Source organism: Dermacentor variabilis, chromosome 1, assembly GCF_050947875.1.
Source record: "Dermacentor variabilis isolate Ectoservices chromosome 1, ASM5094787v1, whole genome shotgun sequence".
Taxonomy (NCBI): Eukaryota; Metazoa; Arthropoda; class Arachnida; order Ixodida; family Ixodidae; genus Dermacentor; species Dermacentor variabilis.
This window is the reverse complement of record NC_134568.1, coordinates 101,862,807-101,887,560: the sequence shown is the minus strand read 5'-3', so window position 1 is coordinate 101,887,560 and position 24,754 is coordinate 101,862,807. Positions and strand designations below refer to the sequence as shown.

At 46.9% G+C, this 24,754-nt stretch overlaps 1 protein-coding gene across 3 annotated transcripts in view; it reads right to left on the bottom strand.

Moving 5' to 3' along the window:
* Positions 1-24,754, bottom strand: part of LOC142581982 (extracellular matrix organizing protein FRAS1-like) — a 97,711-nt gene that overhangs the window by 3,100 nt on the left and 69,857 nt on the right. For all 3 annotated transcript variants that reach the window (XM_075691426.1, XM_075691422.1, XM_075691420.1), the window contains 11 exons: positions 24,494-24,673; positions 23,729-23,846; positions 23,034-23,155; positions 21,845-21,998; positions 21,463-21,641; positions 20,473-20,755; positions 18,946-19,109; positions 18,026-18,132; positions 12,900-13,069; positions 7,531-7,730; positions 536-682 (listed from right to left, as the gene is read on the bottom strand). In XM_075691426.1, coding sequence (XP_075547541.1) covers positions 536-682; positions 7,531-7,730; positions 12,900-13,069; positions 18,026-18,132; positions 18,946-19,109; positions 20,473-20,755; positions 21,463-21,641; positions 21,845-21,998; positions 23,034-23,155; positions 23,729-23,846; positions 24,494-24,673 — 1,824 coding nt within the window. The remainder of the gene's footprint in view (positions 1-535; positions 683-7,530; positions 7,731-12,899; positions 13,070-18,025; positions 18,133-18,945; positions 19,110-20,472; positions 20,756-21,462; positions 21,642-21,844; positions 21,999-23,033; positions 23,156-23,728; positions 23,847-24,493; positions 24,674-24,754) is intronic.

The window sequence follows — 24,754 nt, the reverse complement described above, 5'->3', positions numbered from 1 at the left end:
GGGAAGTGCGGCGAAGCGGAACAAGCACACCGACTCGCGAAGTCGCGATCGGCTAGTTTCCTACTAATCCTGATGAATCTTAGCTAAGGCAAAAACACCTGTAATAAATGGTAATCTTTTTTTTATGTAACAATCACAATGGGAGAAGAACAGTTGTACCTATAAACAGGGCGAAAGAGAGGCTGGCACATCAGCGCGCGGTGAAAGGAACAGACACTGTTTTGAGTGGTAAAAGTGATGCGTCGCCGAAGCGTGCTTGCTGTACAGCTTCCCCCCCCCCCGCTTGCAAAATAACAACAACAACAGCTGTTTAAAGCAACATGTTAGATTGCGCACTGTGAAGGGGTCCGCATTAAATAATGACTCGTATTTAGCCATTTAGAACTATCAAATTTGCGTACCGTAGCGCCGGCGGTGTTCTGGAGTTACAGTGGCTAGAATAGTGGCCATTCCAGTCACTGTACTGAAGTCGACCTCCACGGAAGTTACTGTGGAAGCAGCGGTTAGAATGCTCTTTCATGAAAAGCCAGCTCACCTCGTACAGAGGGTCAACCAGCATGGAGAATCCGTCAACTCCCGGATAGTCCCGCAACCGGCTGGTGAGAGAATCCTGTTCGGCAAGTTTGGCCTTGAAAGGCACTCCTGCCACCGAATCATGGACGTGGTCTGGATTGCTGCGATCCTATTCGGCAGAAACACCCCGGAAGTGTACGCTATAAAGCAGACCTTTCTCTTCTAATGCACCATTGTGAGATGTCCTACTCGTGTATTGGCGAGAAGTATCCCCCTGCCTTAAGAAAATCAGTCGACGTGATGCTTTATAGAGGACAACGTGACAGCAACCTTCGCAAGAATGCACAACTTAAGAATCCGAGACAATTAATTGCTTCAGGCCGATTTTGCCGAAGCTGCTTTTTAAGCCAAGCTGCGTACAACCGATCTCGAAGTTCCACTAATCTAGCTGTGCTGTCTCCAACTGTCTACATAAAAAAATTTATTGTTTCGGGGAACTTAGTCGGGTCTGTTCTTTAGACTTAGACGCTTTTGACATGGTTAACCATCAAGTCATGTTTAATAAACTTGAGTGTTATAGTATAACCGATCATGCGCTAACATTCATTAAAAAAATACTTAATTTAACCCCTCCCTCCCCCCCCCCCCTGGCAATACACAGTACATGCAGCAAATACTTTCTCTGCAACAAAATGTATTAACCAGGGTGTACCACAGCACTCAGTTCTAGGTCCTTTGCTTTTCGTTCTATATATTAATGATCTTCTGTATTCTCTTAAAGGGAAGCTGAAAGGCTTTCCAGAAAAAATGAGTGAACATCTGTACATAATGGTTTTCAACCCTCCGAATTCGAATATCGTATCGAAATTGAGCGAAAGAAAGGGCAAATATATTTTATTTCGACGAAAAGTGCAGCAGCGGACACGCCCAGCTCGCGCGTCTCGTTTCCGCCTGTGATTGGTCGGGCGCCTCGTGACGTCAACACTAGTGTTCGTCCGAACCGACCGCTACCGCTACACATGAAGCGCGGTGCCAGGTAGTTTGGTGCTGTTTTTCTGAGACGGTAATGGAAAATTTAGAGAGACTGCGTTTTTCTGAGGAGTTCGGCGTTACTCCCTACATGTACGAGCCGATTGCGAAGAGCCGGGCTCTCGAAGAAGCAAACGATGCTGGTGCGAGCAGTGCTTTCGACGCGAACGAAAGCGAAGTCTTGGGATCTCCTCGTGTTGGAAATGCTCTTTGGTGAGTATGTTTTTTGCAAAGCGATCTAGTGATCTCGCCGATCTTTCGCCGATCTAGTGAGCTCGTTTCCGGTCAAACAACTGTAGTGTTGTGTTCCTGCATGCCTCCTCGTGGAACGTAAGCGGGGATGCGATCGTCGGCATTTGTGCGCTGTCCAAAGCTGTCGGCAATCTACAAAGACGGTTTAAACGCGTGAAAAGCTTCCCGGTTCATGCAGTACGTGTAGTGACCTTCATCTGTGCGTCATCCGCACACTACTCGTAACCGAAGTCGTAAAGCCGGCGAATTCCGTCGGCTACATGAGACGGTCGGTTTCTCGCTGTGCGCGAGAGAAGAGTGGAGCGTAGCGTCCTGGCGTGCGCCGGCTTTCCAGCACATGCAAGCTCTACATTTGCACTGCGTTATGGTAGCTGCATGCAGGCTGTTTTACAACACACGTGCAAATAAAAAATTCGCGGCGCTTTGCGACGAAACCTGCGTCAAGGGCGGGAGATAAACATGCACCTTCCGTTCAGCGTGCTAACACGAAGGAGCTCGCAGTAAATCAAAATCCAGGTTTGGGCGAGTTCGTGTATTCTAAGGCCTTCCAACACCAGTTATCATCAGTCAGTCCGCACTCGTGCCGTCTTTGTTTTCGTTGCTCCGATCTTTTCGCGCTTGTGGGAAGTAATGGAAGACAACATCGTCGCGGCCGCTGGTGTTCGTGCAACCGTAGGCTGCACAGAAAGCCGGCATGATCGGCCCACCACTTCAGTTGATGCTGCGCACGTTGACTACCACTCTACATACACGCAGACGCACCAACAAAGGAATGCAGGGTCGATCGAAGCAGATTACGATGGCACGCACGCAGAAACAAGCACGGTCAGGCACGGTCGCGGAGGCTGCGAAGGAACGGAACACTAGTGTTGACGTCACAACACCGCGGTTTCCGGTCTCCGCTCGCATCGTCAGCGTCAGCAGCAGCGCGCGGCATTTGACGGGGGGCGGAGCTACAGCGCAATTTTAACCGACGATTACGTCGCTCCTAATTGAAATAGAACCCCCAAATTTTACCTACATGGTTTATAAGGTTCCCGCATCCGTATATGAGCGTATTATTGAATTCGACAGACTCTTCAGCTTCCCTTTAACTCCTCTAACTACTATCATGGTATTTTATACGCAGATGACACAACCATATTTTCATCCGATAAGTATATTACTCCTCTTAGTTCAAAATTAAATATTGCATTCAGTAACATCATGAAACGGTGTAGCAACGATTACTTAGTTCATAATCCTCTAAAAATTAAATTTATGTTGTTTAAAAGTGCTCAGAGGCCCTTAACTTTTATTCCTGAAATAAAGCTTGCAATTCATTCAGTTCCTGCTTGCAACGATGTTACTTTACTTGGCATACATCTTGACCCTGACATTTGGCTGTCACTTCCATCATGTCAAGCAGAATACTGCGTTTGGTAACCGTGCATTAATCAAAGCTCGCCCCTTTTCTTTTTTTCTCGTGAGGCTCTGCTAGCACTATAGCTTGCTTTCATTCACAGTCACATTAATTACGGTATTGTTTCATGGGGCAACACCTACGCTTGTCACTTACTCTCAATGCTACATATACAAAATCAGTAAAGTACGCATTATAACTTCTAGTTCCATGCAATCCAATGCCTCTGTCTTACTTCGCTGATACAATACGTTGTTACAATAAGTTGATACAATACGCTGTTAATTATTTGTTTCAGTTTAGCATAGTCGTCTCATTCCACAAGTTGCTTCGTAATAACCTTACGTTTTCGTTCATTGCAGTTGACCTTTTGCAGAATAAAGGTGTAACCAGATTTGCTGCTAGCAACAATTAAGGAAAAAAAGACATCTGGGGCCCTATAATGTAAAACTATTCCAATATGTTTTTATTCCAATCTCCTGACGTCAAATTTGCGTATCCGCCGACGCAAGCATCGGGCGGTCACCCACAGGTTCGTCTCAACAGACCAATCAAACGCTCTCCTTGTTCATAGGAAGTCACTTTTGTTTGCTTGAAAAGCGAATAACATTGCCTACACTGAGCGGCTTGTCTTATCTAATTGGCTGACAAGAGACGAAGAGCACGCCCAAGTGGAGAGGCATTCGATGGGGCTGATCCACTGCACTGAAAATTGATAACCGGATGAAGAGGGTGGTGCCGGCGTCTGCGATTGGTCCACTTTCCCTTACTTAGCTTGCTGTGGCTGCTCGAAAATCGAGGCGGCATGCAACGGAAGCTTAAGAATGACGCTAAAACGGATACTCAGCAAAGAAGAGTTGGCAGAACTAGGTTGTAAACGTGCCGAAAGTGCTCGAAAACGTTACACGGCCACGCAAAATGTTTTGTTATACGGAAATAAACCCATGCTCCCCGGCAGGTGCGAGTAGCCAGTGCCTGAGCGATCGGCGGCAGCCATCTTTTATTCCTTTCGGAACGGGCAGCCTGCGCCTATTCAGATGACAACTAAGTTTTGTTCGGCATATTAATGCATCTTTATCGCATACACGTCACTTTGACGCGGTGAGTATTTGCGGTTTTGTGACGTCGCGTGACAGGCAGGTGAAGTGGGTGCAACCCGAAAACTTTTGACCAATAGCCGAGGGCTGATGGTGAAAAGGCGCCGAATCAGCAATAACTATTTTTCTTTTGTTTGTTCAACTCATGCATAATCAGTGTGTACACGTCATGTGAGATGGGGAGCTATTGCGGTTTTCATGACGTCGCGTGACAGACAGGTGAAGTGGGGGTGGTGCAAAAAATTCTTTGAGCAATCGTGGAGAGCTGAGTGCGGAATTGGAATAGAAAAGTTTGGAATAGTTTTACGTTATAGCGCCCCTGCATTCGCTGCAGTTTCTCTTTGGAATAAATTACCACTAACTATAAAATCCTGTACTTCTCTTGAAATCCTTACGAAATTCGGCAGAGATACTTAAGACTGCTTACATGTGGGAATGCGAAAGCTATATAGTCGCTTTGATGAATTTTTTTTTCTGCGCTTGTCCGCGCAAGCTCTCACGTGCATTTTAACTGCGCCTCGGTAAGGCCAAGTGAAAGCGCGCCAAGCGTCTCGACGCGCTCGTTTGCCCGCGAGGAGCTCATAACTCAAAGGAATGCTCAGCTGCGTTCAATTGGACATTTATTACCTTTATACGCTCACTTTATACCCTCATGACGTGGCGCCACCTCCTACCCATTGGCTGCGCTGTCACGTGCCCAACGACGGACGCTCTATAGGACACACCTTGGCTGCCGCGTGACGTGCGCAATGACGCACGCACTAGGCACACATTTCGTCAACCAGAACCGTGTAGCCGCCGTCGCGTCGGGAAGCGCGCTCGTGTCGCACCCCTGAGGGCGGGGTTCTATTTCCACCCAGACCGAAATTTACCTAATACTGTTTTCAAAGGCATTAATTTACTTTGTTTACACGAACCTCCCTGAGAAATTTGACGTCAGTTCGAGTATTCTTTCATGTGGTTTTACCCTTTGCCGTCGGCCACTTTTGGTGCCATGTTTCGGTCACGCCGCCGACTACGACGCCGGATTTTCGCGTACAGCGATCCTGGCAGTGTATCTAAGGCTTCTCTCTCACATGTCACTTTCTTGTATTTTATTGATGTTATTTTCATCCATGCTTGTTCCCGGCTTTGTTTTATGCCATGCTTTTCAAGTTTGCTTGATTTGAAATGAAATCTCTAATAATGTATTTAATCTGTCAATGTTATTTGATAATAGCGTTCATTTGCTGTGTGTGGATCTCACCATCAATGTTGTATTATTGACCGAGGGTCCCTATACAGTTCTTTCACTTGGGGACCCTCGTCTGTATATTTGTGACGTTGTAACTGCTTTTTTGGAACCAATAAATCTGAATCTGATATTACACTATAGCTGTCGTGTCCTAAAATGTTATGCAGAAGGGCAGCGGATTGGGCGAGTTGGTGTTGCATGGTAACAATAAAATTCAAACTCCGCTAAATGAATCAGCGCCGTGTTTGTCTCCTCCTCATTCTGGTCCCGTTCGTTTAGCGCTGTTTGAATTTTATTGTTACTAAAATGTTATGCCCAACTGAATATGTTATCGGTTTAACATTGAACTCTCCATGCAGTAGCTACCCAAATGCGTGGAACTACAGCCCAATTAAAAAAATATAATAATGTATCCTGCTTTTATTGACTCATATGCCGCTTCACCGAAACGAAACGACAGAGCGACATAAAGCACCATATGTTCGTCACACTAAGTTTTCCTGCTGTTAGTATTGAATAATTCCACGCCAAACGCACAAGCGGTGAACTTCACTCTCTCCAATTTTTATTTTAGAATTTTGGCTTACTACACTTAGTTAAACGCACTCGTAAAATATTTCTGGCGAAAACCATTCTCGTCTGTCTGAGCGCTATCTGAATATAACAATAGAAGGTAAAACGTGGTATAGAAGAAAAAAAAAGTGCTTAATCGCAGGACTGGAGCAATTGTTCCTGGGTAATTGAGGGAGACAGCGTTTTGATGCGCGCCCCCCCCTATTGAGGCCTTCATAATATTTTTGCTGCATTCTTTGTCGATGCGAAAATTACAATATCGGGCAGGTTTGGGAGTTTTTTAATAAGAATTTCAGTTTCGTTCTTAGTTATTTTATTAACGGAGTATAGTAATCTTAAACATATATAGTTTGTCAAAAATGGTTTGGCATGTAAGAAAAGCGAAGCGTACGAGAAAAATTGTGTGAATTTGAAAAACAAAAAGCTATTTTGCCCTGTGTTTTGCTATAAGTGGACTATTGGTGTTATTCATTAAAACATGATAAGGCAGTTGGTAACAGGGCATGTAAAACTAATTGTTTTAGGAAGTTTGAGCGCAGCATTTTCTTAGCCCTGATTTCTTCTTTTTTTCTTTTTGAGTCCAAAGAGTACATTGGGCAGTAAAGTACATTTTCACTGCAATGTACGCCTTGGTCTGGCGTGAAATTGATGCTGTGGTGGCATATTTGCTGTGAAAACGCTGGAGGAGTTACGTATGTGTGTCGATTTGCGCCTGTCTTCTTGCATGAACAAAAGAAGGTAGCCTTCCGAAGCCATTCACATGGGTAGGCGTGCAATCAACGATGACAAACTGGTCATCGCCACTAGCGAAACTTGATATTGGCGCCTTCGCCCTTTGGTGCTTTATAGTAGATCGATCGCGAAATTATGCAAACAGTAGAAACGCAAACAGGAACAGGCGTCATCGGGGAACATGCAGGATGAATCCACCGCTGGCCTATATAGCGCTCGCATGGATTGACATTTCTCCAATTGCCTTCGTTGGCATCCGCATTTGGTAAGGGTGCACGGTATGGGGAGAAACGCACTGGCGAGCGGCGCTGCTCCGATTAATCATTCCAAGACGCCAAAACTCTGCTACAACAAAAAATATTGTGAGAAAATGTTAACTAAAGAGTTCCCTGTAACTTCCAGCGTAGGAAATAAAGGTCGCTCTCTGAGTGGTTTACTCTTCCTCTAAAGAGAGAGAGAGAAAAAAGGGATCTGGCGTTTCAGGTGCCAAAACTACGATTTGATTATGAGGCACGCCGTACTGGGGGTGGGAGGTAGGACTCTGGAGTAATATTGACCACCTGGGGCCACGGGCTTGCGACCTCGAGCTTAGCATCGCAACACCATAGCAACTAAGCTACTGCGGTGGTAACTCTCAGACCGCTAATATAGACACAGCCTCGCGGCGTGACATGCGCTTCCGGCCTTTTTGATCTTACCAGAATGAGGAAACGGTGTTCGAGGTCTGGACTGGGCTGCACGCAGCCAAAACTGGGTGCTCGGGCAAGCTCATGGCCCGTTGGGTCGAAGCTGGGCGTGAAGCCCGCCTTTCCTGTGCACAAGTAGACTTGGTCGATGCGGAGACTAGCGCTGAGCTCTTCCAGCGGCTTCCACATGACGCGGCCGAACAGAGTCTCTCCTGCCGCGATAGAAAAAGCAAGAGCAGAGAGGCCACAATCAGTGCTAAGTCGAGCGTAGTAGATGCAACACTTGCCAGTAGTACAGACCGGTATCGCTGAGCTCCTGTGCAGCGAAGCTAATAGAGAAGATGGCGTGCACAAGACTCACTTGGTGCGTCGAGCAAGGTCGGAAACTACCATCCTGCATGACTGGGTTTCGGCAGCGTCTAAGTGCTCAAGACAATGTGCTGGACCTGCTAAGTCACATGGAACATTACAGTGCAGACGGTCTGCCGACACTTGCTGCTTTTATGGATGTCTCCAAGGCTTACGAGTATACGTGTCTCAAACAGCCATCATCAGCCAGTTACAAGCTATAGGCGTCACGGTTTATCTCTTGCTCTTCATACATACGTTTCTCAATGATCGCCGCATCAGAGTTCCTCTTGGCGACACATTGAGCGATGAAATTAGTATATTTCGCGGCGAACCACAGAGGAGTGTTTTATCTTCCTTCTTATTTACCATAACCAAGGCGACTCTCTCAAGAATGCTACACCATGGAACACCAGTAAAGATATCTATATATGCCGATGATATCTGCATATGGGCCTCCGGCTACCAGCATCGTCGCCTCGCACGAATAGCTGACGTGAGCAGTAAATGCCATTCAGGGCCACTTGACAACGCTTGGCTTATCCCTATCAGCAGAGAAATAACCATTCATAGTATTTCCTGGAATTAAAAGAAAATCTACATGCTTGAAGCTGAATTTGAACGGGTACCAGGTTTCACAAGTCACCAACGTCCGATTTCTTGGTATTACCTCAGACCACAAGCTACTCTGGCGCCGCGCTGTTGACTGCGTTGTGGCGCGTCATCGTCACAGAGGGCTTCATGTACTCAAGCGAGTCGCTGGCATACGCTGGGGCAACGACCCAACGTCGATGCTACGGCTACATACAGTGTTGGTTACAAGTCGGATCCTATACCAGCTACCTCTGATGTCTATCACCCTCAGATAGCCCATACGAGCGCTTGGAAGCAATACACAGAAAAGGCCTTCGGCTGTACTTGGCAGTCCCTCAGCCGGCATACAAAAAAGTGTTCTACGGAGTTAAGTCACACCCTCTGCGACTTCAGGCTTCCCAGACTCTCATGACCCAGCTACTACGTTTGAGTGAGCCTTCGCCCGGCAAAGCCTTCTTAAGACGCGTAGGTAACAGGCCGCGCTCACATTTTTATGCGGCACTGAACACGTTTAGAGTCTTAGGATTACGCTGCTTGAGACAGAGGGAAAAGGTAGACCCACCCTGGGCATTCGAGTATACCACATGCAACCTAAGTGTACTACCACTGCGGTCAAAGAGCTGCATTCAAGCTGCAGAAACCAAGTCACTAGTTCTGGAACATTTGAATACGACTTACACGAATCACCTCGAAGTATATATACATAGATGGCTCTGTCAAAGTTGACGAAAATCGCTGAGCAGCTGCATTCTATATACCCTCTCTGAGATATGCGTGGTCTGGCCATCTGGATTGTACAGAATCGTCGACATTTGTAGAAAGCGTGGCGATAGCTGCTCCTCCGCGCAAAATAAACACGTTGCCTCCACAGAATGTGGTCCTCTTTACGGACTCAAAGGCCGTGTTGCAACATCTCTGCCGTGGTCTACCGTCCATCAAGTTCCCGCGCAAATCACTAGCTCTCGTGAAAGAACTCAGCAACAAATGCTTCACAGTAAAGTTTCAGTGGATTCCCTCCGTCATTGTCATTGCTGGCAACGAAAAAGCTGATGCTCTTGCATACGCAGCGCTCCATTAACCTGCCGAAGTCAAGGGCCCAAAGAGTAATCAAGTTAACAAATCTGACATTCGAAATCACTTTGAGTCACTTTGGGTTCTACCACATATGCCATGCGTAACCAAGAGATTTCGTAGAGAGGAAGCCTCACTTCTATATCGAATAAGGACAGTATCTGCTAGTACACCGGCATGGTTATTTAAGACGGGGCGTATCAATTCTCCGAACTGTACGGCATGTGACGAGACAGGAGACGTCGAATACTTTCTGTGGTCGTGCTGAAAATTCCAAGATGAAAGGGATGTTCTCCTTGAAAATCTGCAACAAGAGGACCGCATACGTGCCTGCAACACCTTGTGTTTCCCGAAGGACCAATTATAGCCCGCAAAGAAGCACCAGGTCTCCTTATCGCATTCTTAAGAGAGACTGGTCTGATAGACATGTGGTGAAACACCCCAGAGATTCTACTATAAGAGACGCTCATGCGTAGCAATCGCCGGCCTTGATCGCCAGGCTGTACCCGTCTGTTGCTACGACTCACCACCATCCCATCAACAGTCTTAAAACACCAGCGAGACCCGCCGTGGTTGCTCAGTGGCTATGGTGTTGGGCTGCTGAGCACGAGGTCGCGGGATCGAATCCCGGCCACGGCGGCCGCATTTCGATGGGGGCGAAATGCGAAAACACCCGTGTGCTTAGATTTAGGTGCACGTTAAAGAACCCCAGGTGGTCAAAATTTCCGGAGTCCTCCACTACGGCGTGCCTCATAATCAGAAAGTGGTTTTGGCACGTAAAACCCCAAATATTATTAAAACACCAGCGAGACAACAACAGCATTTAAATACTGCGATATCGCGCATATATTTTGGAGCTCCACAAAACTGACTGATGCCCTTACGCAAAACCTCTCGTTTCTAGACATTCAAGGTGACCAAGGTTAATGTGACCGTAACTGCAACTGATGCTAATCTGTGTATATATTGGCCCTTCCATGACATTCGAATGCTCCGCGAAGAGCTTTCAATTGCTTAACTTTCGAGCACTGGCATGTACAAAACAAGAGTTAACGTGCTTTCCACCTGGCGCTCTTCGGCCATCCCTGGCCCTTGCGCCAATAAAAAAAAAACCATATATCATCATCATCGTACCTCCCAGATTGAAGTTGCGGTGACAAGCGGAATGGCTTTTGAGCTTTTGAGATGAGGGTACGTCTGCCGTCAGAAAACGTTCATAATTTTTAACTCGCGCAAACGATGATATAATAATTAAATTTGTAATGATTGAACGAATAACGTCAACCCTTTCGTGGGCGATACGACTGTGTGCAGATTTACGACAAGTTTAATACCACTGATGTAAACTACCGCAATATTCCGACGTATATAAGTTACTCTGACAGGTGAAGTCGTAAATTAAATGCGCGCGAATTTAAAAATGATCACACAGTAAGCATTATCGTTTCATTCCTCAGTATGTTTTGATAAGAAAACATTTGCTCGCCGAGGAGAAGCATGCTTGTTATAGGTTTTGTGTGAGCACATACAGTTGGCGACATCTTATCCCAACTCAAAAAGAAACGATGTTCTTGGTTCACGGATTCCATTTAGCGCTACCCGGAAGCGTAAAATAGTATGGGCTATACAGAGTGTTTTTTTTTTTTAGCAGCAGCGCACCAAATTTTTTAAAGATTGCGTGTGGCAGATAGCACAATTCTAACCCTTTATCTAAATTGCTCGATGAGGCGGCCATTACTTCTACGAGAAATAAAAATGTTCGGTTGAATAATTAACTATTTAATTAATTATTTTACGCCACATATTTCTATCTACGAATTATAGCCGCTGAGTTCGCACGGCGTATCCACTTGGAACGAATTCTGTGGACAGCACCACTTCCGGGTTTGTCGTAGGAGTAATGGCCGCCTCATCGAGTAATTTAGATCAAGAGTTAGAATTCTGCTATCTGCCATAGGAAATCTTTAAAACATTTGGTGCAGCTAAAAAAAAAAACTCTATGCAAACCGGCTATGAGTTGCACAATTGCTGTTGGCACTACACCTCATCAGAGCGCATAATAAGTTTATTGAGAAGCATGTCGGCTTCAACCCACGCCTCTTCTGCAACTCACGCGTTCCCTGCAACGCGAAAGTTTTCTACCAGCTTACCCGTGCGAAAAAAAGAAAGGGGAAAAAACGAAGTAAAGATTGCGTACAGAATGTCATGCGTCTAACGGCACGTACAGAACATGTTTAAAATGTCTGCTAAAAAGCATAGAATATACAGAAATGTTGCAGTACCTCTACATTAGGTATAACAATTATTCTTGCTTTACTTCTTTACAGCCGCACTAAGGGAAGGAATGCGACCATCCAATCGGCTCCGGTACAGCGGTAACGATTCAGCTATTTTCTAAGCTATTTTCCACTATCCTCATGCAATCCAGTCGACTGCGTGTCTCTGTTGTGGGTTTTATTATGAACAAAGCTCCCGTATGAGAGCCGAAACGTCATTAACTTTTCAGTTCTTTTGGTTGGTGTATCTTGTCGGACTTCTTCGATATGTATTTCCCCGGCCAGACGGGTTACCGTGAAACTTTGGATTTAATTTGCACGCATTATGCAGGCAGCAATAAATGTTGCTGGAAGGATACGAGTGAGGGCCGGATTCGTCAGCGTACAATGAGCTCACAAGTGGTTAATTCTATAGTCAACAAAATCTACAAGCTTGCCTGGCAGAATGGGTTTCTTCGGAAAGGGTAAGGCAGATGCAGTGAACAAAACGCTAAGCATGACAATCAGATTGCGGTAGGAGAAATATGTCATGGAGTTTTTAAACATGCCTATGTTTGCTAGGCAAGCACTCAGGCCATCTTAGCCGCAAATACAGGCCGTTTCGGTTGCTCGAAAGTGCTCGCAACCAAAGCGCGACCAGGCTTTCAGCATTGTCGCACAATCGCGGGTAAGCTTAGACACAAGCACGTAAAGTCGGCGTCAGAAGTTCACAGACCGCACTATTTGAGAAAAAGCTGAATATTTCTGCAGCCTGCAGGGAACGCTGCTTGATATTCAGGGGCCGAATATTCATAAACCTTTTGGTTCGTAAGTGCCATTGGCCGGCCGCCTTCGCCAATAATATGTTCAGCATCAGAATTGGCTGGAATTTCCTCTTATGAAAAATTCTAGCGTAAAAGCTCTTCGTGAATACGGGCCCACATTTCCAGCCTGTACTGTAGTCTCCTTCGACAACAGTACAACGTACTGTTGTGCTTTTTTACTGTCTGCAGCATAAGAATAGCTGATCGGAAATTCAACAGTTTCATGCATCTCGCGGACCGTAAGCTTTCGACGGCGACAGGCCAATCGGTGACAAGCACGCGTGTGTACCTCTGAAGAAGATGCGCCTCTCGTCGACGTCTCCAAAACCGTGCGGCAAGTCCCTGGGGTCGGAGAGGAACTCCTCCCTGCTGCTGAGCAACTGCAACTCTGTGCCCATGTTGTAGACTGCACCGTCGAGGGCATTAATGGGCTGAAGAGCCAGGACCGAGACCTGGAACCTGCGGCACGCGTCGGTTCATGCGTACATAAACTCGCGCACGACCCTAGAACTTGCAAGCTTGCGTCAGCTTGCGCATTAAAGCCATGAAAGCAGAGGTCACAAAAGCGCACGCATGCACGCTCCGGAGAGAGAGAGAGAGAGAGAGAAATCAAGCGCCATCTTTGCCAGTTTTCATTCTTATTTTTTATTGTGTGTGCCTGAGTGCGTCTATTGGTGACACGCCTACGTTATCCTACAGGTGGCCTTCTTTAATTAACAGGAAAAGGAAATCTATGGTATTAGCCCAAACATGTCTCATAATAAGGACTGAGCAGCCTTTCCTTTCCTTTTCTTTCTTTCTTTCTTTTTTGCATAGCGTGCAGTGCGTGTGTATATATATATATATATATATATATATATATATATATAGGGGTTTTCTTCAAAGTTCAGCACGCTGGACCCGACGTAAAATACGCAGGAAAGAGACGACGAACTTTTTGGGAGACTTCTTTTTCTTACTTAACGTTTTCGGCTGGTGGACCAGCCTTCGTCAGAGTACAGACCTGTACTCTGACGAAGGCTGGTCCACCAGCCGAAAACGTTAAGTAAGAAAAAGAAGTCTCCCAAAAAGTTCGTCGTCTCTTTCCTGCGTATATATATATATATATATATATATATATATATATATATATATATATATATATGTGTGTGTGTGTGTGTGTGTGTGTGTGTGTGTGTGTGTGTGTGTGTGTGTGTGTGTGTGTGTGTGTGTGTGTGTCCTTCTTCGGGAACAAAAACGGTGGGGGAAATCAGTGTAAAGGTCTGGTGATCCCTTGATAGCTAAAGGCATGTTAAAGAGCCCCAGCTGGTAAAAATTAAGTTGTAGCCCTCCACTATACGGCATCCTCCACAAACCACTGTGCATCTCCGAGACGTTAAACTCCAACACCTAATTTAACTAATTGCCGGTTTTATTAATTAACTTTATTTTTGTGTTCGCTCAGTCTAGCATTAATGCATCTGCCCGACTGTGCGAGGTAATACTTCCCACACGATAAGGGTACAGTTATATAATTGATGTCTTACAATCTCTGAACTTCTTCCTGTGTTTAACTTGGCAGCTAGGAGTACTTTCTTTTCTGGTCTTGTTTTCCTGCACAAGCTCATAAATAAACACAAAAATAAAGTCGGCAAAGTTGCATCAGATGGGTTTCTCTCCCTTTATTGTAAGCAACATAAGTGCTCCCCTCTCTTCGAATCAACAACCATTACTGGTAGAAATAAGGGTGAACTGACTAGACTTATAGTAGAAGTCGAGAATTTATGCCCTAGGGGATTCCTGTATCAGCAAACCGTCATTGGCTCTCTCTGAAAAGGAACTGAAATTTTTGCGCATAGCTTAACAATATCACTTATAAAAATATTTCGGTCTGATTGCATATCTATTCACGTGGCTGGGACTCATGTTGGCTGAGTGTATAAGTACGACCTGCTTTTCGATAATAAACATTGTTGGAAATTAGCGCTGTGTGTGTCCCTGTGTGTCTTCTTTTATCCCGTCTTTTAATCGCGCTACCGTACACTCCTTGAAGAGAGTGTGCGTGCTAGAACACAAAGCTGTCTCGTAGCGTCTGTCCTTGAGAGAGGAGTGGGGACGCAGCGGTCTTCTTGGTTTAACGCCTGGGCTGCCTTATCTGCGTCATTATTTCCAGTGATACCTTAATGGTCTGGTATCCATTGATAAGAGATATCGTGGGCTTTTTCTCTCTAGTGGTGGACAAGTTCCACGATTTCGAACGTCAGTTCATCGTGAGGTTCATGTCAGAGAAACGACTGCAAACGTTGTAAGGTCGACTGTATTGTATTGTCTCTGTATTGATCGCATCAAGCGCACGGCGGAGAGCCGCGAGCTCTGCAGCTGTAGACGTAGTGACATGGGAAGTCTTGAACCGCTTGGTTATTCTCATTGCTGGTATAGCTACAGCGCCGCCGGAACTGGTTGATGTAGTTGATCCATCAGTGTAGACGTGTGTGCAGTCGCTGTATTTCTCGTACAAGAGAAGTAAAGTTAGTTGCTTGAGCGCTGATGACGGCAAGTCCGACTTTTTCTGAAGTCCTGGGAGTGTAAGGTTTACTTGAGTACTGCTCACACACCATGGCGTAATCGAAGGCCTTGCCGCAGGTGCGCACCCTGACGTAAGAGAGGCAGGGTGCGCGAAGACAGCTGCACTGAATGTCGTGTGGAGCCTTTCTACTGGGAGGCTTGCGAGGTGGTGGGTGTTGAAGTGGCAAAGTGTTTTATGTGCATGTGCACGCATTGTTTCAATGGTAATGTGCGTTCTGATAGTATAATCTTGAGCGATTGCAATAACTTCTGTCCTTGACGCGTCCCGCAGTAGACCAAGGCATATCCTGAGGGCTTGGGCTTGGATACCTTGCATCGTATTCAGGTTAGTTTTGCAGGTGTTGAAGATGATCGGTAAAGTTGCAGCATAGGGTGTATCGACACTCCCCAGGTCTTTCCTGCTAGGAACATAAACACATGGCAAATTCCCGTCAGACATTTTTTCACATAATACACATGAGCGGTCCAGGAGAGATTTCTTTCAATAACCAGCCCCCAAAATATGACTTGTGCTGTACGAAATCAGCTGTCCGCCGACGGTTATCACGTATGGAGACATTGTTTTTCTGGTAGATTCCACCACTGCACACTTTTCACATGATATTTGAAGTCCTTGTTCGCGAAGGTAAGATGATATTAAAGTGGCTGCCTTCTGAAGGCGCCACATTAGGCGCCGCGCGCGAAGTTGGAGTCGCGTCACACCCGACGTCCAAATACAAATGTCGTCGGCATAGATGGATAACCGAACGGTGCACGGAAATATTTCAGCGAGTCCAATGAGTGTTAGATTGAAGAGAGTTGGGCTCAGTACTCTGCCCTGAGGCACCCCACGGTTACTGCAATGCTGCGGGGTTGGGCCATCCTCGCAGTAAGTATGAAAAAGGATATCTTTTACTAATCCGAAAATAGATCTTGCCACGAAGTCCTACTGCCTCTAACGTGCCGAAAATCGCTTCATGTGTTACGTTATCATATGCTCCTTTAATATCCATAAACAGGGCAGCAATAATCGTTTGCAGGACTTCTGGTCCTGGACGTACGTCACCAAGTCGATAACGTTGTCTATGGAAGAACGCGTCCGCGCCTGAAACCGACCATTGCATCGGGATATACCTCGTAATCTTCGAGGTGCCATTCTAATCGTGCTAGAACCATCCTCTTCATTAGTCTTCCAATGCAGCTGGCAAGTGCAATCGGTCAGTATGATGAAATGTCTACAGGCGACTTGCCAGACGTGAGTAGTGGAATTAGGCGACTGGTCTTTCGTTCCTGGGGAACCGTGCCTCTCTGCCAGGAACTGTTGAACAGAAGCAGGAGCATTTTCCGAGCTTCTTCGCCAAGATTACATAGCGCATGGTAGGCTATACCGTCGTGTCCTGGCGATGATCAACGCTTGCGCAAGGCAAGTGCAGCTTCGAGTTTGTCCATAGTGAAAGGACTGCCCATGCCGGTGTCGCGCGAAATCGGTGAGTGGTCGAGCGGCGATGTGTTCCAGCTGGACTGGTTTCGCCAGCGATCCTCCTTCAGTAATTGTCAGCGACGTCAACCTCTCTGCATTGTTAGTGAAGGGTCGAAGACATGAAAGGGTGGCGCTGCTGAGGGGTTCTACGGAAACCACAAACAGTTCTCCATATGTGAAACGAAGGTTTTCTTGGATCCAAAGACTCGCAGAACGACATCCATCTTTGCGGTGCGAGTTCATCCATGAGCCGCTGAATATTCTTTTGAGTTCGTCTGGCCAACCTCAAGTCATGTATGGATTTTGCACGTCTATATATTTGCTCCGCACGACGACGAAATCCACGAAGATTCTCCAGATCAATGTCATAGTCGGTGCGTGTAGACGTTATCGAAAGCGAATGCGTGGCAGCCTCTAGGGCACCTTCTATAGTGTCTTCTAGAGGATAAGCCATCACGACAACCGTCTTCCACAATTGATTTGAACATCGGCCAGTCGATACACTGGGTGACGCCGAGTAACTTAAAGTCCGTCAGCCCTAAAGCTGACGGAGTTCACGCAAAATTGCCACGCGCGGCAATTTTGCGTGTATTTGCGGGCTCCTTTCATGCTCGGAAAAACGCCTTTATGCAGCATGTATTCAGCAACATAAAGCTGTATCGGGAGTTTTTCGTGTTACTCTACAATATTGTAATTGTCATTTTTCATGTAATTATAATATTTTAAAAGTTGATAAATTAATTACGACTAATTATGCAATTAGACGGAATGCAAACAAATACTCCGAGTATCTCCAAGCGACGCCAAACAACGTTACCTTGGTTCTGTCCAGCTACGTGGCATTTGAATATTTTTAAATCTTGGTGCATGAAAGTTGGGACACCCTGTATATTAGCAAAGTAAAAGCCACACTGCTGGTAAATTCACTGTTTATTCCTAACCGACACGGACCCCAGAGAAACGTCAGACGTTCCGTAAATGAGTTACGCTACGTTAGCGTATATTACAGTGTTACAAAACGCCTACGTTACCTAAGTTTACTTTAAAGCTTTAGCGATAATTTTAGCAACATTGCAAGGAAACTTAATGGAAATTTAGCGATTCCTCTGTCTTACTTTGGCGATATGGTTCAAAAAATTATGGCAACGCTGTAATCATGATACGAACAAAGGAAGTGCTCCCAGGTCCTTTCCGAGAGATTAAGCCACACGTCTAATATTTAACTCTCTTTTTTTTCCTTTTTTAAGTTTATTCTTAAATCGACCACAATTTAAAATGGTGCCCTAAATGGCAGGAAAGCCACCTAAATACACGTCGGTGCGTAGAAACCACCTCGAAATCAGGGACCAATAATGAATTAGTCGAACTTTGGCTCGCAGTCTAATTCGTACCTCAGCGGGTCGAGGGACGTGCAGAAGTCCTCTGGAGGTATTTTGTACTCCTGGGTTGGCGCGGCGACGCATGGTACAAGTTCCAACTCGTGAAGACCCGAGTAATCCTTCGGGAAAACGAATAGAAAAAGGAGGGTACACTGTATGTTTTCGAACTCGCAGCAGCACGGACATTTCGTCGGCGCTTTTATGCCAAAGGTGGAAATTAGGCCTGCCAACGAAGAGCTGTGACCTTCAAGCGAGAAGCCGGGGGACTGGAGACTTATCCCTACAATCCCGTCCCCTCAAAGGCGCGGACTGGGTGTCAGTGCTTAAAATGAGCTCTCGGAATGGTGCGCGTTCTGAAAAGCATATGCCATTGTTGTCGTAAGCGTGAATATAGAGCACAATGATATAAGGGAGATGAACGCGTCGAATAAGATGTGATACATTCTCTCTTATTGTCGCTCCGGCAAGTGACTTCCGCTCCGGACTCACTGATATTCTGAGTCTCCAACGCCTCGAGCTGGGTCTGCTAAGAGAGTATTGTCGATCGATCACTTTTGGGGGCATTTTTGCTTTATTGCTGGAACGACAAGAAGCAAATTTAGCAACTGCGCAATAGTGACGGCTTCTTATTTTCACGTAGCAATAAAGGATAGCAAAATGAAAATGTTACACGGTGAGTAGCTACCCTACGCTGGGGAGAAGGGAATGGAGAGGATAGAGAGAGGAATGCGGTGAACGTGTGCACGTGCACACGCAGCATTACGCGGTCAAAGGCGCTTGCACGAGCCAGTCGATAGTTCCGAAGGCGTATCTCAATGCGATGTGATCGATCGGCAATACGACCCCTTGTAGCATTCACGGGCGCTGAGAGACATTACGACTAAATATCACGCTACGGGTGATTCGTGCGCTCATACATCAGGAGTAAACACCTTGAAGCTGTGCTCGGACACAGCTTTCCATAGTTGCGACGGTGCGTCGAACGATGGCTCGGCCCACAACAGAGTGAGAGAGTAGTGGCCCGAGTCCCCGGACGCCAGCTTCGAGAATCGGCCGCGGACGTCCTTCTTGGTCGTGTGGCTCAGCGCCAACATGCCTGCACGCAACCGATGAAGAAAGCGGGAACGAGACGTCATTCTGGGCACATCATGCCTTCCAGGGTCTGTGCTAGCACACCTTCCCGTTGTTAGAGGAACAATAAGGTAACATATTGCCACGCGATTACATTGAGCACGGCACGATTGATTACACTTCTGCTGTAACAACTACTATGCACATATCACTTTATACTTCCTGTAGCAAGATAATGCCGGATATTGCTCTCTAGTCAGTGTGACAGAAAATGACGTCGAAGTGTAAGACGCGTGGCAACGCCACTAACGAATTTTTAGCGCATCTTTCTTTTACGGCAGACAGTGTGGCAACAATTCAATTCATTGTTGCCGAGGCTACTCTATCGTCGATTATTAAAAAGAGAAGAGAATGTAATTCCACCTGGAAACCTTTGCAGATGTCTCCGTGCAGAGAAAAAAAAATACCCTAATCCGAGAAGAAACTTAGAAATATGGCAAGTAAACGAATTAATAATCTATTCAATGCAAAATTCTCAGCAAGCACGCTTCCTTAACTACAGGCTCGTGCGCTCCCCCTACAGCACACACACACGTATGTGCTTATACCGACAGCGTAAACGCGACGACTACATTGTAGCGCTACTTCGTGAGGACAGCTGATTTTGCCTGCTATAGTGAGCATTCCGGGTTCTGGCTATTTACGCGGGCTCAGTGGTGCCCGCGTGCACAACTATGCACACGGAGTGCTGATAAAGTCCCTTAACTACTGAGAGTACTTAATCGGTGGTAGGATACAGCTTGAAATTTTATGTGACTCTCATTTCAGTAATAAGAGAAATCTGAGATTTGTGAAAAGCCTTTGCAACGTGCTGCGGAAACAAACAAACAAACAAACAAACAAACAAAGCAGCAAACAAACAGAACAAGAATTATGGAGACCAAACGCGCTACGGTTATAGCGCCTATGCTGGACGTTGAAAACTGCCATGTCTGCAACGTTTGACGCTAAACTACCTCTGCGATGACCCGTTCGGGAATACGTAAGCGGCGTCCTTATCTCACCAGCGCGTTCTAGCCACGTAGGCATCTGGATTGAACTCACTTCAAGGGGCGGCATTACTCTCTCAAAGAGAAAGCAAAAGAAAAGTTCGCACACCATGTAGTGTCCAGGCGTAGCAGGCGCACGTCGAAATCATTCGATCCAGCTACAATCTGTCATCGTTTGAGCCCCTGTTACTCACAGTATGTGGCGCTTGTAAGTTTCCACGACTTAACGCACAAATGCCTGAGAGCGTGCTCGAGTACGCGCACAACGGTAAGGAACTTGTTCCGGCATCCGCGCTCGCTCGAAAAGGAGAAACCTTTCGCGGTGACCTCGGCGCTTACCGTGGAAGAGCGCCTTGGAGAGCAGATGCACGCTGAGCCTGCCGTCGCGGCTTAGCGACACCCTGGTCACTGAAACTTTGGCCTTTGGCGTCGCTCGCGTGCCCAGAGGCCGTTCTGACCACAGCGCCGGCCCGTACGCGAAGCTCAGCTCCAGCTGCGAGCGCCGCTCCACGCTCGTCCATCGAGGGGCCGCCTCTCCAAAGGCTGCGCCAACTACCGGGAAAGCCAGCGTCACGTACAGCGGTAGCCGCGCCGTGACAAACCGTCGGTGCGAATCGGGCTCCTATACAGGCATCAAGGAGCGTTGAAAGATTACGTCTAAGTACGTTAAGCAAAAGAAGTCACGCGAACACATAAATCAGCTTTAACGATGTTCTGAACAAGCAAATCATTTAGGCTATAATGATGGTGCCTTCGGAAGCCGCGATAAAAAAATAGGTTATAATGGTGTCATGAAGGTATATACTCCGAGAGTGTAAAGGTTCTGCGGTTCTTTTCTCTCCACAGGCTTCGGACCCGCTGATGGCTACTTCACTCACCTCCACGGTGAAGAGTCCATTGGATGCACAGAGGCACGCACATGGTGCGAAGCATGTATAATCGGTCCCGTGTGGACCTTGCAACATAGGAAGTGCTTCCTTTCAGTATTGATCAGTATTTCACACAAGATAGGGCGGTATAGTAATGATAAGCAAGCCATCTACTCCTTAACACATTTGGAAACAAGCATGTTCAATGACAACGTTGGTTAGATTACCCTCGCTCCATAACGACTCTCCAGTATGTCTTCAATTCGCTGCTTGGCTATCCTACACCGTTTTAGAGACGCCTAGCCATGCGCAAAGGCAGAAGAGCAAAGCGTTCGTGGAGTAAAACTGCTGAGAAACATTGGCTATTCATGGCCAAGCGCACATATTTCGATGTTCGAATATTGCGCGTCGCTTTCAAAAACTCATTCGTTTTGTGAAGAGTCTTCCCGTAGTTGCGCACCTTGAAATCTTCGAGCAGGACACCGCCACAGACGCCAACTGCATCCTTGAGTGATATGGCGGCCTCAAACGTCCATAGGCACCGGTCCAGATCAAGGTGTCGGTACAGGGCCACCGTAGGGGAACCGCGGATTGCTGGGTCGTTCTGGTAAGGCCTCGCCTCCCCTGTGCCAGGATCACCTGAAACGGTGCGTTTTGTTCGTGCGTGGGCTTCGTGCGTGAACACAGTAACAAACACCGCGGGTGAGGCCGTGCACAAACTGTGCTTTCTGTTCATTTGCGGAGGAACGAGCACAGTGTTTCAGCGAGAAAAAAGAGACATGGAATTTTAACCAGGTTTTGACACAAAACATTTCCGCAAGGAACGCTCGGCGCCCACGTACCGGCCGCAGAATTCATGAAGGCGGCAAACGCCAAGTCATGGTCTCCGCGGCCTGCTACATTGGAGCAGACGTGCTGCTTCTGCGAAACAACGTTCCCGAAGAGTTGTTCGGCGCTGGGTAGCGGATGCGTCGACACCAGAGGCAGCATGGAGTCCTTTCGTAGAAAAGAAAGCAAGAATGCGCGCATTTATCAAGCCACGGAAAGCGCACTACTCGTTTCAGTTTTATTTAGCCACGCACTCGCACGATGAACTCCGCGCGCTGTTCGCGCTTCCTATCGCGGCAGCGGACGAGGGCGCATATGGCAGGAACGCTAGAAAAGAGCAGTGGCATGCATCGCGGGTCGCTAGCAAAGACGAAGATCCTAAAAATAGTTTCTCGTGACGGAACGCATAGCAAGTAACTATGAATACCGGCACAACACCAGGACCGGGCACGAGCGATCAGAGCTATATACTCTAGACCGGACATCTGAGCTTGTAAGCCTAGCGGCTTCAAAGGCCTCTCATACCACGACTTCCACAGGAGCCCCGCCACATTTCGGCTGAAGCCGAAGCTGCGTGTTCGCTCGCGCTGTACCTTAATTAGGAGGAGGAGGAAAAAGATTGGGAAGACAGGGAGGTGAGCCAGCGTGTATAGTTTAGGAGCTTTTTAAAGCGAGTATACCACAGAGGTGTTGTTCAAATATTTGGGTCTTCTGCGTCGAACTCGCAGACCACGTGATTTATTCCTGCGTTTCGACCACAACACAAGTACGACCGCCAGGCGGCTTTATGCCAATATCGCTATGGGAATTGCCCGCTTACCGCTCGATGAATCTGCTGTCATTCTGGAGCTACACAGTAGACAAAAGAGCGCGCACGAGAAGTATCAGGCGTGGTGTATTTGTCCGGAACCAAACCACATACGCAAGTGACGGATTTCCGAAGCGAACTGTTGGAAAATAATATGGCTAATTTAACGTTACGTGCTCAGTCGCATCGTCTCTTTTCCACCCACCACCGCAAACACCCTCATCATCTATCCGCTGCAAAGCCACAGGAAAAAATCATCATCATGTGCCTCGTCAGGGCTATACGATGACAGGAATCAACGAAACTACAGCGATCTGCAGCAGCGAGAAATATTATTAATAGTTCGCACGCATGCTTTCAATAATTTGGCAAGCAAACAGCACGCTTGTACACACTCTGTGCTTTAGGTGAACAGTAATGCGCAAGCGATCAGGTTGTGCTGAGGGACCGGTGCCGTTCAGATATTCCATGGAGGCAGTGACGTCTTGCACCTGTTGTTTGTCGGCAGGACAGATACCTGCATAAACAAATTCGAGGAAATTCGCAGCAAAGGTGTGGGACTTCTTTAACGTATACAACTCAACCGATTACATAAAGATGCGCGTGCTCTGCAGCACATCTTTCTAACCTGATTATTGTGCTGTGCAGCCTTTGGAAAAAGCATTTGTGGAACGTATCGGCCAGTGCACCATGCACAAATTCCACATTGGGAAAGCACGAGATGATGCATGCACAGATGCTACATGCGGCTATTACGCCGCTTACATAGCCATCTGTCCGCTATAAAAGGAACTGTTAGTTGTCGCCGATATGCTTGCCTTTATTAAAATACCTCTGTTTATGTATACATAAATAAAATAACATCAAGCCACAAGTAAATTTCCAGAACATTGTTACAGACTATTTGGCATAAGCACGGTGAAACGTGATTCCGGGCTGCTAACATCACAACATGGGACCCCGCTTTAGTGCCCGTGTTTTATATTTTAATCGACAAGTGAAGCTTACAGCTCTCGACTGCCGATCACATCGCACTGAACGATGTAACATGATGAACTCATTCATATAATGTGAAATGCGCCGCGCCCACCTTTAGGGCTGATGACCACAGGGTCGCTGAAAGTCCGTCGGTGACCAAAAGCGCCTCGTGTTTCCTCAACGATGCACCTCACAGTAGATCCGCCTGAGAGGTACATACTGTCAAGGACCTGCGGACATTCACCGAAAACTTCAGTTCGAACCCACAGCGTATGCGTACAGTTGAAGCCTCCATTGCCGTACATAGCTTATACGCTATCTCTTGAGATAGCGTACAAACTATTTGTGTACACAAAAGAACTTCCCCTGAAAATGTTGAAAGGCATTAGGCTACGCTGTTGGGTGTTAAAACACGAGCACCCCGAGGATTATATGTGCTCTGCAGCGTTGCAGGCCTTTCACCTGAGAAACGAGACTTCTGTGCCACCAACTTACAAAGTATATTGTGTGCTAACTTATGATGCCGCGAGGTAACTTACGTGTTCTGCGAATCTAAGTCATATGATGCTACGCATTCACAAGCTCGCCTGATCATCGTAGCGAGATTAGTTCGTATGAAGGTGTTCGATATTGTAGAGCCGTCATGATCTATATCCTGCCCTTCAACAATTAGCCGCAGTTAAAAGCGAACCGCCTGTCACTGTCTATCATTCTTCGTATATGTATTTCTGTGGGCCTGTGAAGACGGGTGGTCAACGGTTTTAAGTCTTTACCCAATGTCCGCGTGATTTAAAAGTGAATTATCCTTGCCCGCACTGTGCTTTTCCCTTCAACAGCTTCGGGGCTACGAGGAAGCACTCTGTCCTCAGTTGCTCACCCGCTGCTGTACAGATGCGAAAGGTGTCTCCCGGGAAATGGGCTCGAATGTGACCGAACCGTCGTCGTCCGTAGCTGCAGCATCCCATGCGTACTGCAGGCTGGTCGGAGGACCGCTCCTAGTGGATCCCTTGCAGCTGGCGCCCAGAGTGGCAAAGCCCGGGTGATGCGGGTCGCACGGCTGCAAGAAGCAATTGGGTAGGAACCAGATGGCCGATCCTGCCGAAATACCGGATGCAGCGTTAAGAGCAACCCGTCATCG